Below are 14,706 nucleotides of genomic sequence, written 5' to 3' on the forward strand. Positions count from 1 at the left end.
CTGGCTGTTTTTCTTTTGTGGATAATGATAAGTAATATTGCTTTGTAAAGATCACTGCCTCCTCCTAATTTTTTTAACAAAAAATTTACTGTTATTTATATAAAATTATATAACAACGCCAGGAAACACTGCACCTTTTTCTTTATTATTTTTTTTTAGAAAACAGGCTAGGTTCTGTACTGTGGAAAAAAAATATATTTATATAGTCTGACACTTCAAGATCTCAAGTTTCTTGTATCGTGCAATGTTTTCTCAGGCCTTCTCTGTCACCTTTTAAAGAAAATCCTATGGAATCGTCATTTTATGATGGTCAGAAATGAAAATAACATATTTGAGGTTCTAGGTTCTAACTACAAAGTCCAGTTGTTCTAGATTTTGAGTTAATTTTTTTTTTTAAAAAAATATGAACAAAATGGTAGCATGTTATCATTCTTTCTCTCTCAAAAACGGAAAAAGAAGATAAAAAAGAAAATAGGGACATGGTACTAACCAGGATATGGTTAGCACAAGTGAGAGATAAATAACCTTACATAATTCTATGTAGTGAACAGAAACAAAAAGGTGTCGTGGTGTAGTTGGTTATCACGTCAGTCTAACACACTGAAGGTCTCCGGTTCGAGTCCGGGCGACGCCATTTTTTAAATTATGATTCTTTTTGTTCGTTGGTTTTATCTTTCAGCCACCAACTCAACTAATTAACAGGCGTCTTAAAAGCGCCTAGAATAAATAAAAAAAATAAAACGGATAGTGTTACTATCTTTCTTAAAAAAAAAAAAAAATCCAGAAATAAATAAAAAGTGGAAAACAAAATATATGTTGAGATCCTTCTCTCTTAAAAAAAAAAAAAGGACGGACCCAGAAATAAATAAAAAGTGGAAACCAAAATGTATGTCGAGATCCTTTGATTTTGAATTTAGAGCTCATTTTGGCCTTTTGATCTAAATGGAAAATATCCGGAATTACATTTCTAATTTTAATAGACAGTTGTTGAGCACGGAGAAACTGTTCACAATCCAAGCTCAACAATTACCGGCATTTTACCACCAGAGACAAAAAATTTGATAGTTGATATTCGAAATTCCAAATTCGAATTCTAGTTGATTCACATTTTCAGTTAAACTTATTTTTTTTAAAAAATAAACGAAACAGATAGCATGCTACCTTTCTAAAAAAAAAAAAAATAATTACTAGCACATTTTACCCATATGTATAACTTCCGCAAAAGCTCTAACTTTTTATTTGTCACGTATGCAATTTTTGTTTCTCACAAAAAAAAAGAAAAAGAAAAAGAAGCAATCACAAGCCGAGCCAAACAATCCTTCCTCATCTTCAAACAATGTGCCACAACAAATATTTACACAAAACCATTGGCAATGTTCCAAACAATAGCATAGCAATCTACTTCCATTCAATTATTCGAAGAAGACTCGAAACAAAAGGCGAAGAGAAAAATCACAGCTACCAATTACGTTGAAGACCAAGGCAATGAGAGCCAAGCCAAGCTTAACAACCGCTGTTGTTTCAAATAACATTTGCAATTCCTGGTGGAGCTCATAACCACTGAATCGCAAGAATGTGCGGCAAAATGTACCATAACTTATAGCGCTAAATCATAAGAAAGAGACCAGATTAGTAGAATTAAAAGCACAACAAAGTCGTGTGGCAGAAATTCATTAATGTAAAGCTTAGTCTTTTTTCCGAAAAAAAAATAGTCCCTAAATCTACTGCAGTATGACCCTAATATGACTCAAAACGGCATCAGTAAGACGAATACTTCCGACATTAACTTAGTACCACACTCGCACTATTTTGGTCATGATTTAACTCAAATCAGTATTCGCTATCAACCAAATTGGTTATTTCCATAGGAAGAACATCATCTTAGCAAATAAATATTCAATCTCCCAACTTTTGAAAGTTCTGCACCAACAAAAAATTACTAGATACTTATAATTTTTTGCACAGAAAAGAGACCAATCCAGAAAGACAGAAATCGCGAATAGAAGGACGAAGAGGCAACGAGCCATAAATAGAACCATATAAAAGTAAGCACAATTAATATATTTCACCACAGCATGACGAACAATACAAGACGAACATCGAAAATGGCATTGATGTAAATATCATCCTCAAGTCACTGCTGTCAATTTCCCAGGTCAGGTAAAAATTGACCCCATAAATAAGACGTGCTATAAGCTCTACGATATGTTACAAAATCTTCAATGCATGTTATCTTTCCCAAGAATTGTGTGTGTATCTTCTTGGCTCCTAAGTGTTTCCTTTAACCTAAAATAATCTCCATTCCTAACGGTCCAATGCAGAAGATAAGGTATAATATTCCAGATTAGTGGTGAGCTGTTTGCAATAAGAAACTTGATGGGAAACAAGGTTCTATTCTGCTGCTGACAATTAACCTTTTGCAACATACAATCTTCTGTTTCCATCTTTCAACAACAAAATTTCATAACTTACCTACCACTAGTTTTGTGTTATTGATAATTAATTTGCTGATTTCACAAAGCACTTCAACAAAAAAACACCTTATAGCTTGACTCAAGCTATCAAAGTCAACCATCATATGATCAAAACCCCAATCGAAGCCAACAATAACAAAAAGAATAAACCCTACTTTTAACTATAAACTTCAAGATATGACCTTATCCTATTATAGTTTATTGCCTTATTTTTCTCCAGTACAGATTAATTCCTCTCAAAATCCTTCCAACCAACCAGCTAGCATATAGGATTTTGCTCCATGATTTTTCTGACTCCAAAAGCATATATGAAGACAATCTCAAATTCCTAAGAAATAACAAAATGCAATTAAGAATCAAAATTAATGGACTAGGCTCAAAATGGATTTAACGAAATCAAACGTAACCTAATCTACTTTATTGGAGCATACAGGTTTACCAGTTTCACAATTACATAAAATTCTGGTTGATTGACCATGAGCTATAGTGAAGTGTTCGAGCAAATCAAATGTAGCACAAGGCAAAATTGCCTACTTCAGATGAAATCCTACTAATGTTTGCAAACAAAGATATCAAAACAGGTATAAGAACTGTTAACACCATACTACACATTTTGCAACATCAAAAGAGTATGAATACAAGAACGTGATTCAAAATTTACGAATCCATCACATAGAAAGATTATTATGGTAAGCAGTAAGAGTCAAGACAACACTCAAATGGGTGCACAACCATCTAAAAGGAAACAAGGGTTTTGCCTGTCCGGCTACCACCGCAAACCGCTGCAATCATTAGCTTGTAAACATCCTTCTACAAGGAAACACCCATCAGATAGGTCCGGGAGAATAACAAATGGCATAGCCAGAATTAATGATGTTATTCAAGGGCAAAACAGTATAGTATGTAATAAACTGAAAAAGAAATAGCCATATTATCTAGCCAACACATTGTCCCGTGAAATTATGAACACCACAGGTAAGCAGCCAACTAACCCATTGCATTACGAATAAATGCAGCTTCAGTTGGCGCGGCCTCTGATGACATCCAATCCCATCTCAGTAGGATCAGTTGCCTGGAGTTCAACCTGAATACCATCCAACTCCCTCTTGAACCTGTCCTTTGAGCTAGCATAGAGCATCTTACTCCTCACCCTCGAAGTGTCCGGCGACCTTTCGATAAACACAAGAGATAGCTCACTACCAAGCACTATTCACCTCATCGACAGTAACAATAATACAATATAAGCAAAATAAAGGGATTACCAAGCAATGAAGAATATCTTGCTCTTCTGGCAATTCTCTTCCGTGACGAAATCAAAGTCATAGACCGCGTATCTGCACTCGTCCGCTGGGAGGCTCGCGGTGAAATCATCATAGTTCAGAGTCGGCTCACCGACCTTCTCCACGATGATCTGCTTCAGCTTCTCCTCGATCTTGAAGATTACGAAGCGGTGAGTCCTCTTCGCCTTCAGCTCCAAGAATTTCAGCTTACACTCATCGTTCACAGCCATTCCCGACGCCGCATTGGCCTACAAGCGCATCGATCAACAAAATACAAAGCTAAATCATGCAAATATTCAAAAATTACAAAAGTAACGGGAGATCTACGAAGTAAAGAGGATTCAGGTGGGAGAAGCTCAAGCGACAGTGTTGGATATATCTAAGCATTCTAATTTTACGCCTAAATATTGCAATTCGTGTACCAAAAATAGAAAAGAATACACATCATCTACCACAAATGAATCAGTGAACAGTGAAATAATCAGATCTACGAATAGAATCGTAATAATCTGAGGATAATCCAGCTACGACGGATAAAGCAGCATGGATCGCGACTTATAGAGCTCAAATGGCGCCCAAAAATGCACGAGAAACAGGAAATCAACGAAAACCCTAGGATCAGAGAGGAAACAATCCGAAGAGGAGAAGAAGCTTGTACCATTTCTCTCCGCGGTGGCGATCGATCGAAGATGAAAGGGAGACGACGAGTCGACGAGGATGAAGAGAGAAACTCGAGGAGAGAGAGAGAGAGAGAGAGAGAGAGAATGTGAACGCGATGATGGAAGAGGGGTGGTGTGGGGAAGGAGAGCGGAGCGAAAAGTGATGAGACGTGAAAAAGAAGGGGAATAATAGCTTTCGGCGTGGTAGGGGCGGTGGGATTTTTTAATTTATATATTTATATAATATAATATAATATTTTATTTTTGATAATTTAAATCGTTTCAAAATGTTTAAAAGGTGAAAAAAAATAAGAAGAGAGATTAGTCAGATGACTCCTCCAACTAATCAGTTATTCTGAAATAGACCCCGGAAATTTAATTTGACTTAGATTCTTTTACTTATTATGTTGATTTAAAGCATTTTAATTTTGTAAGTGATTTGGTGCTAAAGAGCTAGAGAATCCGAAACAAAAGACATATATATAAAGAATGGCTGCTATTCTCATCTCATAACAATACTAGAAAATCATTGAGACGAACTTAGTAAACATAAACATAAACATAGAACACTACAAGGCAAAAAATAAAAGAAAAAATCAGTCCAAAACTATTATATTTAATCGAATCAGTGCAATTTGCGATGTATTATTCCTTAGAATTAAATGAAATATTTAAATTCTAAAAGTCGAAGCACTAATTTTATACTTCTATTTCTATTATATTAAAAAAATTTTAAAATATTTTAGATTATACTTTTTGGACCAAAAAGCGTAAACCTGGGCCAAAAAGGCCCATATCACGATGTCCGGTTCGGTCCGGTCCAAGTCATCAGACTACGGAACCGGTTCTAAAAGGCCAAGGCCCAATTCAAATATCGGCCCATAACTAAACCCTAACTTCCTTCTCATTCTCCCCCGAACCCTTAAAACGCCTCCTCTATTCGAACCCTTTCTCTCGCCGCCGTTGTTCATCTTCTCCTTAGCTCGCCTCTCGATTCGTCGTCCTCTTTCGCTCTCCTGCTCTCGATTTTTCTAAGCAGGTGAGGTAGATCTTTCGCTGAGTATGCGACTAATACTTGTTTAACGCTCCTTTAATCTGATCTCGACTTCCATTTTCGCGGTAATCTATGAATCTAATCAGTTTTTCCCCACCTTGATGTGGTCGATTTTATCTATTTTTAGCCTTTTTTTTATTGTTTTGTTGGATCCTTTGGGGACGGGACGATCTGGTCTTTTTGTTGCTCTTCACGTAGTGTCTTTTACTGTGTATCATGGGAAAAGGTTGGTTTTTGGTTATTTTTTGATGATTTTGTAACATTTTATGAGAAAATTTACGGGCTGAAGTTGATTAAGTGAGATGTTCAGGGGCTAATCCCAGGTACCAAGGTATTGCAGTAGTACCGTATATCCATAAATTTTACTGTTATTGTAACTGTTAACATTATATGAAACGGCGTATATAAGAATTTCTGGGAGGTTTACTTGATGTTTGATGATTAATGTTATCAAAAAGAGTGCGTGAACAATCTAACGGGAGTTGTATTTTTTATGTAAGGATGAATTAGTAAAGTAACAAGAATTACCAAACAAGCGGTGTGGAGAAACACATAAATATATTTGTTTACGAGAACAAAAATAGATAGAGAATTGCTATAATATTAGATGTATGGTTATGAGTTTCCATAGATTTCATGCTTTTTCCCGTCCTTTTGTTGATTCTTGGTGGTAATGCGTTCGATCTGAGATATTAACACGGTTGCGGTTGTAGCTGCAAAATACCCTGCGTTTGGTACGCTTAACTTGGCCCATATCAGCCTTGGTCTCTTTGATTATCACGGAAGTGATCGGTCAAACATATGTACTTTGCATGCTCCGGTCTCGCTTCTCCTGATAATATTTTATTTACTATCTAATATTAGAAGCTCATATGTTTTTCTTTCTGTGGCTAGAAATTGCTGAGGGAAGTTTTTAACTGCAGACCCAAAACTTGTCTCTTTCCATATCATGCTATGTATAGATAGGATGAATTTCTGAAATTTTGTTTGGTCATACTTTTTACTTAGAGCTATGTTGTGAAGGAGATAAACGGATAAAACAAAAATACTAGCTTTTTAAGGCTAAATCTGGATATTATGACATCTTCAAATTTCTGTTGTACCCAATTTGTTGGGCTGTTAGCTCCAAGCAATTTCAACTTGAGTCCACATTGGGCATGGACAAGCTTAACTTTGAATTTGGGTTTTATTTTTCATGGAATACAGATATGGATTTTTGTCCGTAATATATATATTATGTGGTTTTTCGGGTGTGTGTTAATTGACTCAATTGGCATCTTTCATTTAGTTCCTCCTTACTCTTGCAGGATTCACAAGGATGGTGAGAGTTAGTGTTTTGAATGATGCTCTTAAGAGCATGTACAACGCTGAGAAGCGTGGGAAGCGACAGGTGATGATTAGGCCGTCGTCAAAAGTGATCATCAAATTCCTTCTTGTTATGCAGAAGCACGGTTAGTACTCTTATTAATTTCTCGTCTCTATTGAAAATGTTGCCTAATTTATATTCATATTGAATTGTTTTGCAGGATATATTGGCGAGTTTGAATATGTTGATGATCACAGAGCTGGTAAAATCGTTGTTGAGTTGAATGGGAGGTTGAACAAATGTGGTGTTATTAGTCCTCGCTTTGATATTGGTGTTAAAGAAATCGAGCCGTGGACTGCAAGACTGCTTCCTTCACGTCAGGTCTGTTGCTTACCTGTAGCTTTGGGAAGTCCAGAGGATTCCATTTTTTATATTCTCATTTCAGCTATTTTACTTAAATATGAATTCGACCAGATGTAGTGTTACATTTTGCTTAATTATGTGTTGTACAGTTTGGGTACATTGTCCTGACAACTTCTGCTGGTATCATGGATCATGAAGAGGCTAGGAGAAAGAACGTTGGCGGTAAAGTACTTGGCTTTTTCTACTAGAAGGCATTTTTGTTTGCGAGATGGAGGCTAATATTGGTATAATTTATGATTAAGAATATGATTTTCTGTGAGGAACTCTTTAGAGGAATTTTGGAACTTCGATCAAAGCTGTTCTTTTGTTTGTGTTTACTGTGAACTATCAAATGCAGTAGGAAAGTGTTGGTGTTTCCTTTGAAGATTGTGTAATCTGAATTCTTGCTTTATTTCAAACCTTGTTCTGCAGCGTAGAAATTTGAGTTCAAATTAGTTTTTAAGTTTCTGCAAAAATCTTGAGTGATGCTTGTGGTTGTTGAGACTAAGTAACATGAGAAACAAATGATTTACGGAAACTATTTTTTCCATCGCCCATCTGCAATTGCATTGAGGCGATGAAATACTCACTTGTTGCCAAATATTCTAAGAACCACTGCAGGGATCCCAGATGTGTTCCTCAATTTTCTGCAGTGTTAATCAGCCATTGGGTACTATCTAGCACAGGTAACGCATGACGTATGTTATGTATAAGCGCTTGTTTCAAGCGCATAAGTTACAAGTAGATAAAGATATATGAAAAAGATGTACTATCAAAAGATAAATAGAAAAGTCATAAGTTAACAAATAATTAGGGCTCTTTGAATTACTGAGCATTATAAAAATCTGATCAGTGATGATACAACCATCAACGGTAAACTCCATAACAATGTTTCAAGATTAAAAGAAGAAAACAAGGATTGCCAAAGATTTCTAAGTTGCCCTAAACAGCCTCTGTTGATCACCGCACAATCTCCGCAATCGAAGATGCAGCATCCCGCCACCGCTGCCGCCGCCGCTGCGACTCAGGCCATTGTCGGGGGAGCCCAAAAATATGCTCGAACTCCGTCTTGGACTCGGAGCTTAAGATGGAGAGGAGCTCCATGGGAGGGAGGAGTTGGGCTTTAGTAAGAAGCTATATATGAGGCTTGATGAAATGTTTGGTAAAGCTTTTGTAGATAGAGATGGAGGGGATCTTCTCAGCATATACTCCAAGCACTTCCTCTTCTTTTTGCCTCTCTCTTCTCTTTCCATTCTCCTTTTGAGCTCTCACTTTTTCTGCCTATGGGTAATTGGGAACCTAGCTAAGCTTCTTTGTCCTCTTACCGTTTTTCTTTTTTTTTTTTAGTTATTTTATGGATGGGCAGAGCTTTATTATTGAAGAATTAGATCATAACTTCGACAACTATAGATATTGAAGTGCGTGTTTGGTATCTAGAGGAGAAAAAAAAATCTAGAATGTATCAATTATATTACTGAGATGTTATTCTCAACCAATAAGATACCTTTTTTAAATTTACCCATCTTATCATGATTGTTAGAAAAATATTTTTATTAAACTTTTTTCTTAAAAAAATAGATGTGATTTGATAGTTATTACTAATGTGGTGTAAATGTGACATAGTAGATTTTCTCTTAAAAGAGGGTTTTACAAAAGTTATATTGCTGATGTAGTATTTTTAACCAATCAAATTACTATCTTAGGGGAAAAATTTTAGAATGCAACGGGTATATTAGTGACGTGGTGTAACAAACCAATCAAATTAATTTTTTTAAGAATATGTGTCCCATCATGATTGTAAAAAAGTATTTTTATTATACTTTTATTTGAAAAGAAGGAATGTAATTGACTTGTTATTAATGACGTGGTGCAAGTGTGACAGTGTAGAATTTCTCCTCTTTAGGAGGCCAACGCACCAACAGATCCGAGTAAGACTCTACTTGGTGGAATGTAATTTTATAAATATAATATAAATTATATAATCACATAAATCAACGAATGTTTTATTAAAATTTAAAAAGAAAATAATATTTATAAGTTTGCACTTATGTCTCTTTCGAGCCGTTTGATTGAATGTAATTAGAATATAATTTAGTTAAAAAAATATATGTAAGTGGAGATGCATCATTAATACATACATATATTTTGTTTGGCTGAATATAATAGAATATATTATAAGTATGAATAATTTATTTGGTTTATACAGTTGAGAATCACATATGTAAAATTTTAGTATCTTATGTAATTGATGGTAAAATTATCTCTAAGATAAGTAATTTTTGTCGAGGAACCAAATTTGTTGTATTATGCAATTTCCCAAAATTTGGTGTGGTCACCTTTTCTGGTCACTTTTCGTGGGTCCGAAACAGTTGTTACCAGTCCATTTCCGACGTGCCAGCTCAGCATGATCCCAACGAGCCCCACCAAAAGGATTAAAGGATCCTCTACAGTGTAACGCCAATATATCACGGTTGTGCGCATATGCCGACGCCGCTTTGGTGCGGGCCCCACATGTCAGCCTCACACCCTTATATATAACCGTTAGACCGTAGACGGTTCCTCCTTCCTAAGAGCCTGCACCTGGTGTATCCTTATGCACTTAGTAATTAATGCTTTAAATAAACGAATATTGTAAGGTTTATTTAAAAATATACTAACTTTAAAAAGTTATTAATTAGATATCAATTTACAATATTAGAATCTGGGTGTTATAAAGTGCGTATTATACTAAATTAGATTCTAATTTTGAGCCCTCCTTAATAAGATTTAAGAAATATGGTGTATGAACTATAGTTATGAACCAGGTTCAGGCACTATTTACTCCTTGTTTCGAGAGAGGAGCATTGAATGAGCAAATCGACGAGGTCGTGTTCAAATTACAAACGATGTCGATCGCGTAAAAATCATCTCGAACTCTAATCCCTCGATCCATCGCGATTAGATCCCTTGTTTCCTTCGATCTAATCGGAATCCGGTACACCTATTTCACCCTTTGTTTTCTCGATTTAATCCTCGTTTTGCGCTCTTTTTTGATATGTTTGTTTTGGATTTAGGGATTAGGGTTCTCGATTCCCTTCGATCGGATCTCCTTTTGGGCGAATTTTTTGCGGTCTTCGTCCATGGCTGCGCCACCGGCTAGGGCTAGGGCGGATTACGATTACCTTATAAAGCTTCTCCTGATCGGTGATAGTGGTAAGGTTTTAGTCTACGATTGGATCTCGTTGTTGTTGTGGCTTCGTGTTTCCATTTCTCTGCGACTTCTATTTGGTTTTTGTGATGCATCATCGAAATGGTTGTTGATTTGTTCCTATTATTATCAATGTTTGATGTGGTTGAACTGGTTGAGGATAGAGATCATTGGCAGTGTGTCTTTGAGATCTTAAGTTATGCTTAGTTTTGATGATTGAATTAGGACTTCCATCTTCGAGGAGGTATTTGATCAGGCTGTGTTTAAATCAAATTTAGATCTTAGAGGATGTTGGTGTGATGTGATCATTTCCGAATGTTCACACGTACAAAAGTAAATAATGAAATATGATGATACTAATGAAAACAAGCACCATTTTGCTGCTGCATTTCAAAAAAAAAAAAGGAAGTTAATTTTGACCTTGTGTTTGGATGCAGGTGGTCTACTTCTTGTATAGTCTGCACATGGTAGTGATAATTTTATGACTGACTGTAGCAAAATATGATAGAAGTTTACATTCAATTTTTGCATTGTATTGGTTACTTGATTGGATGGTGCGAGCCATTCTAAAGGACTTGAATCATGGATATAGATCTTACCTCTCTTAATTTTTGCTCGGCTGGTTACTTAGAAATTCACTAGCTTGTGATATCTCGATTCCTTTATATATAATCTATGCATAATTTTGATCAGCAATATTTTGAACTGTGGAAGGTTGGACTATACTTGTTATAGCAGAGTAGGAAGGATTGCTGTTTTGTTCAATCGATTTTGAAATCTTGCTCAATAAGTAGTCATGGTTCACAAAAATTATCATTGATCGCTAATGATATTTCTTCCATGATTGTCTTCTTTGATGGCTAACAAATACTGTATATTTACTATTTGTTGAGTGATATTCAGTGTAAAACCATCCAAACTGGTCAGATTAGTTGGGAATTTATCTATGCTTTAACACAATTTAAAATATTTGACATGGAACTTTTGGCCCTGTAGGTGTTGGTAAGAGTTGCCTCCTTTTGCGATTCTCGGATGGCTCCTTCACCACCAGCTTCATTACTACAATTGGGTAACTTCTGTTTCTGTTATGGAGACCAGTATCCATTTGTTGAGCTTGTCTACTTTTTTCAATTTCCCTTCTTTTCTGTATTATTAAATGATCAGAATTCTTGTTGGTTTACTCACATGGGTGACCTCTCCACAGAATTGACTTTAAGATAAGAACAATTGAGCTGGATGGTAAGCGGATCAAACTGCAGATTTGGGACACAGCTGGTCAGGAGCGCTTTCGGACTATTACAACTGGTAGGCTGGTTACTTTCTTCTATGTTGACTAATTGGCAAGCATAAATGGATCCATCAAATAAAATTTTCTGACTAATTTAAATAATCAACACAGCATATTACCGAGGGGCCATGGGTATTTTGCTGGTTTATGATGTCACCGACGAGTCATCATTTAACAGTACCTTCTTACTGATTCTCTTGATAATTTAAAACTTGGACCTATTCCTGTTGCTTATCCTTATTCTGGTTCCTGCATTGTCTAGACATAAGAAACTGGATCAGGAACATTGAACAACATGCTTCTGATAATGTGAACAAGATTTTGGTGGGCAACAAGGCTGACATGGATGAAAGCAAAAGGGTATGCCTTACTGGACTTGCATTTTTGTTGACATGTTGCTCCTGAATATTTAATTGCTGGGTAAATTGAAGGAGAGGTCTTCAACCTTTACCTTTTAGTTATATTTTGGTTTAGTCCCCGACCTTTCAATTGTTGTAACTGGCTCCCCTGCATTCTGTTGTAAGTTTACCATTTCTATTCCATTTAATTGGATGGAAATGTCAATGCCAGTGCCAAGCAACTGCTACATTAGCAATTGTCAAACTTTCTCATGTGCATGTTGGGGTCAGTTTTACTTAGAAGGTGGCTTACGTGCTGCTCATGTGGACTTGTACATCCCTACCATTTGGAATTAATGAGAAGGGTTGGACTACAACGAAATGCCAAGGGGAGAGACCTAATTGTAGCAATTGACAGGTTGCTGATTAATTTAGAACTTCAAAAAAGGTTTGGAACTCGCGGTGCGATTTACCCTTTAATTTCTTATGGCCCCACCAGTTTTTGGACTCTCTCAATTCCTTATTTTAAGTTTAAATTTCTTTGATATAGGCTGTTCCTACTGCAAAGGGGCAAGCACTTGCCGATGAATATGGCATTAAGTTCTTTGAAACTGTGAGTTATACATTGTTAGAATCCCCCACTTCTGTTAAGACCTTCTGAAGAATCTTACCTGCTATTCTGAATGTATGTCTCATCTACTGCAGAGTGCAAAAACAAACTTAAATGTGGAGCAGGTATTTTTTTCAATCGCTAGAGATATCAAGCAGAGACTTGCTGAGACTGATTCAAAACCTGAGGTAGAAATCGTTTTCTGGGCTGATATGCAGGGGAATACCCTATTATTGCTATTCGTACATTTGCATGCTGAAATTTAAAACCGACGTTTTTCTTTATAAGTGACGGATTTTGCCTCAGGAGCACAAACAAAGGAAGCATAGTGATGAAATATCTCATTTGAAAGCATAGGTTTCACAAGGCGAATGTGCGAAAATAGATTTTTATATGGGATTCCTGCAGTCTAGTCTTTTATTAAATGATAAATTCAGAAAAATTGACTAGCATTTGCCTGATTGCAGTTTGACCCGCAAACTTTAATTTGTTTAGAGAAACCACTAACTTGTTTCCCGTTGCAATTTTACCAACTTAGGTTGATTTGGTGCAAAGGGTCTGCTTTTATCTAAGTTTTGTATGTTTGCTCTGGCGCAAAAAGCTAAATTTAGCTCACACAATATGGTTTGGTACAAAAAGATTACCACGGCATAATTTAGTTGGTGAATCTTTTGGAACCAAATCAAAACTACATTTTGGGTACTAACTTATTTTTTTAACTCGCACCAAATTAAGGTTAGCGGGTCAAAGTTCAATTATGAAAAGATAGTGGGTCTTTATGACTTCAACCCCTTTAGGGTGGAAAAGTTACCCACTCTCTAGTGGGTGGATCTCAAAAACTTATTGCGCTTACAGGATCGGACGATTAAGATTAACAAACCGGACCAGGCCGCTGCTGAGAGTGCTGCAGCTTCGAGGTCATCTTGCTGCGGTACTTCCTGATGATGAATGCTCTTTGACTTTATTTGGATCTAATTTGTTTTTTATAGGAGGATATTTGTGCGAAGATAATTTGATGATACGGTGATGCTTTGTATTGTTGTCATTTCATTCTTTGCAACAACTTCTCTTTGTTTGTAATGTATTTCCGGAATTCTTCGACTCGAAAGCCTTTGATTTTGGGATTTGGTTGGCCAAGCTTTTCATCTCCATTCTGTGGTGTTAACTTTTGGTCTTTTGCAGTTCAATTCCATTTCATGTTGATTGTATGAATGAATAAATACATCAAGTTTCGCCAGTGCTGAATTGTATTGGTAGTCCTCGAACTTGTTGAATTGTAATTTGGTCCGTAACCTTTTCCGCAGAATTTTATGGGTTAGGGTGAATTGTAATTTGGTCCCTGACCTTTTGCTGAATTTTTTGGTTTAGGGTCGCCAAACCCATTTTCCATCCAACTTGTCAGGAGCTTTGAATATAAAAAGAATAAATGACAATTTTTCTTGGCCCCCATATTACGTCAGGGATCAATCAGAGAGTTCAATTTAAGGTGGGGATGGTATTGTAAGAAATTAGGCAAGTTCGTGAGCGAATTGTTTAGGTAAAACAGTATGGTATGAACTGGAAAACGTCAAAAGTTCGGGGACCTACCACACATTTTGGGCAACTTCTGCGGGCTAAATCTCCACGATCTAGTTCAGAAGGTATCCATGTGTTTATACCTTCAAAAAAAACGTTAGCAAGTTCATGCTGTTCTCTAGTAACATTTTAGCACAATTGTAAGATGTTATAAAGAGAGATTAAAAGTTCGCTGTTGGTTGTGAGATGATCGAGCAAAATTCTTCTAGTAGGTAAATTAAACCTTTTTTTTTTTTTCTTGTTTTGGGACTTATTTGTAGACCCTTCCTAGTAGAAGACTTCTTCTAAAACTTGATAATGTATATAAACTCAAGAAGCCAGAGGCTACGAATTCCTTTTTTAAAAAAAAGCAGTAACTGAACCTGAGATCTCAAAGAAAGTTTTCAAAATAACAATCAACTATTCTATGTAGAAACTGACCGTTCCTAGCGTAAGTGGCGAAGGATTTGATGGTTGATATCTGAGATCCCATCTAAATAAATTATTTCTAAAAGAAATAAGAATAACATGTTACATTTCTCTCTCAAAAAAAA

General features: G+C 36.1%; 3 protein-coding genes and 1 non-coding gene across 6 annotated transcripts; 3 read left to right on the plus strand and 1 right to left on the minus strand.

The window, feature by feature from the left end:
• Positions 561-634, plus strand: TRNAV-AAC. The gene has a single exon. It is a non-coding gene; the product is annotated as a tRNA-Val (tRNA).
• On the minus strand, positions 1,308-4,619 carry LOC109728286 (actin-depolymerizing factor 7). Of its 3 annotated transcripts, none has more exons than XM_020258659.1 (4): positions 4,413-4,619; positions 3,737-4,002; positions 3,467-3,643; positions 1,308-1,605 (listed from the first exon to the last, which is right to left on the minus strand). In XM_020258659.1, exons 1-3 carry the CDS (start codon positions 4,413-4,415, stop codon positions 3,493-3,495), a joined length of 420 nt encoding a protein of 139 aa, XP_020114248.1. In that variant the 5' UTR covers positions 4,416-4,619; the 3' UTR covers positions 1,308-1,605; positions 3,467-3,492. The 3 variants fall into 3 exon arrangements, with proteins under 3 accessions (XP_020114248.1, XP_020114247.1, XP_020114246.1); XM_020258658.1 differs by lacking the exon at positions 1,308-1,605 and adding an exon at positions 3,107-3,284; XM_020258657.1 differs by lacking the exon at positions 1,308-1,605 and having other exon boundaries at positions 3,121-3,643.
• Positions 5,317-7,627, plus strand: LOC109728405 (40S ribosomal protein S15a). The gene is made up of 4 exons (XM_020258799.1): positions 5,317-5,452; positions 6,775-6,918; positions 6,994-7,154; positions 7,286-7,627. Exons 2-4 carry the CDS (start codon positions 6,786-6,788, stop codon positions 7,382-7,384), a joined length of 393 nt encoding a protein of 130 aa, XP_020114388.1. The 5' UTR covers positions 5,317-5,452; positions 6,775-6,785; the 3' UTR covers positions 7,385-7,627.
• On the plus strand, positions 9,996-13,749 carry LOC109728410 (ras-related protein RABE1c-like). Its single transcript, XM_020258807.1, has 9 exons — positions 9,996-10,149; positions 10,229-10,367; positions 11,359-11,431; positions 11,567-11,667; positions 11,762-11,827; positions 11,913-12,010; positions 12,539-12,601; positions 12,694-12,786; positions 13,454-13,749. Exons 2-9 carry the CDS (start codon positions 10,295-10,297, stop codon positions 13,538-13,540), a joined length of 654 nt encoding a protein of 217 aa, XP_020114396.1. The 5' UTR covers positions 9,996-10,149; positions 10,229-10,294; the 3' UTR covers positions 13,541-13,749.

The sequence above is a fragment of the Ananas comosus genome, linkage group 23 (genome assembly GCF_001540865.1).
Source record: "Ananas comosus cultivar F153 linkage group 23, ASM154086v1, whole genome shotgun sequence".
Taxonomy (NCBI): domain Eukaryota; kingdom Viridiplantae; phylum Streptophyta; class Magnoliopsida; order Poales; family Bromeliaceae; genus Ananas; species Ananas comosus.

Coding starts and splice junctions, on each gene's coding strand:
- LOC109728286 (XM_020258659.1), bottom strand. Junction 3,644..3,736: donor AAGATATTCTTCATTGCTTG/GTAATCCCTTTA, acceptor GTTTATCGAAAG/GTCGCCGGACACTTCGAGGG.
- LOC109728405 (XM_020258799.1), top strand. CDS start 6,786: ATGGTGAGAGTTAGTGTTTTGAATGATGCTCTTAAGAGCATGTACAAC. Junction 6,919..6,993: donor TCTTGTTATGCAGAAGCACG/GTTAGTACTCTT, acceptor ATTGTTTTGCAG/GATATATTGGCGAGTTTGAA. Junction 7,155..7,285: donor GACTGCTTCCTTCACGTCAG/GTCTGTTGCTTA, acceptor TGTGTTGTACAG/TTTGGGTACATTGTCCTGAC.
- LOC109728410 (XM_020258807.1), top strand. CDS start 10,295: ATGGCTGCGCCACCGGCTAGGGCTAGGGCGGATTACGATTACCTTATA. Junction 12,011..12,538: donor ACATGGATGAAAGCAAAAGG/GTATGCCTTACT, acceptor TCTTTGATATAG/GCTGTTCCTACTGCAAAGGG. Junction 12,602..12,693: donor GCATTAAGTTCTTTGAAACT/GTGAGTTATACA, acceptor CATCTACTGCAG/AGTGCAAAAACAAACTTAAA.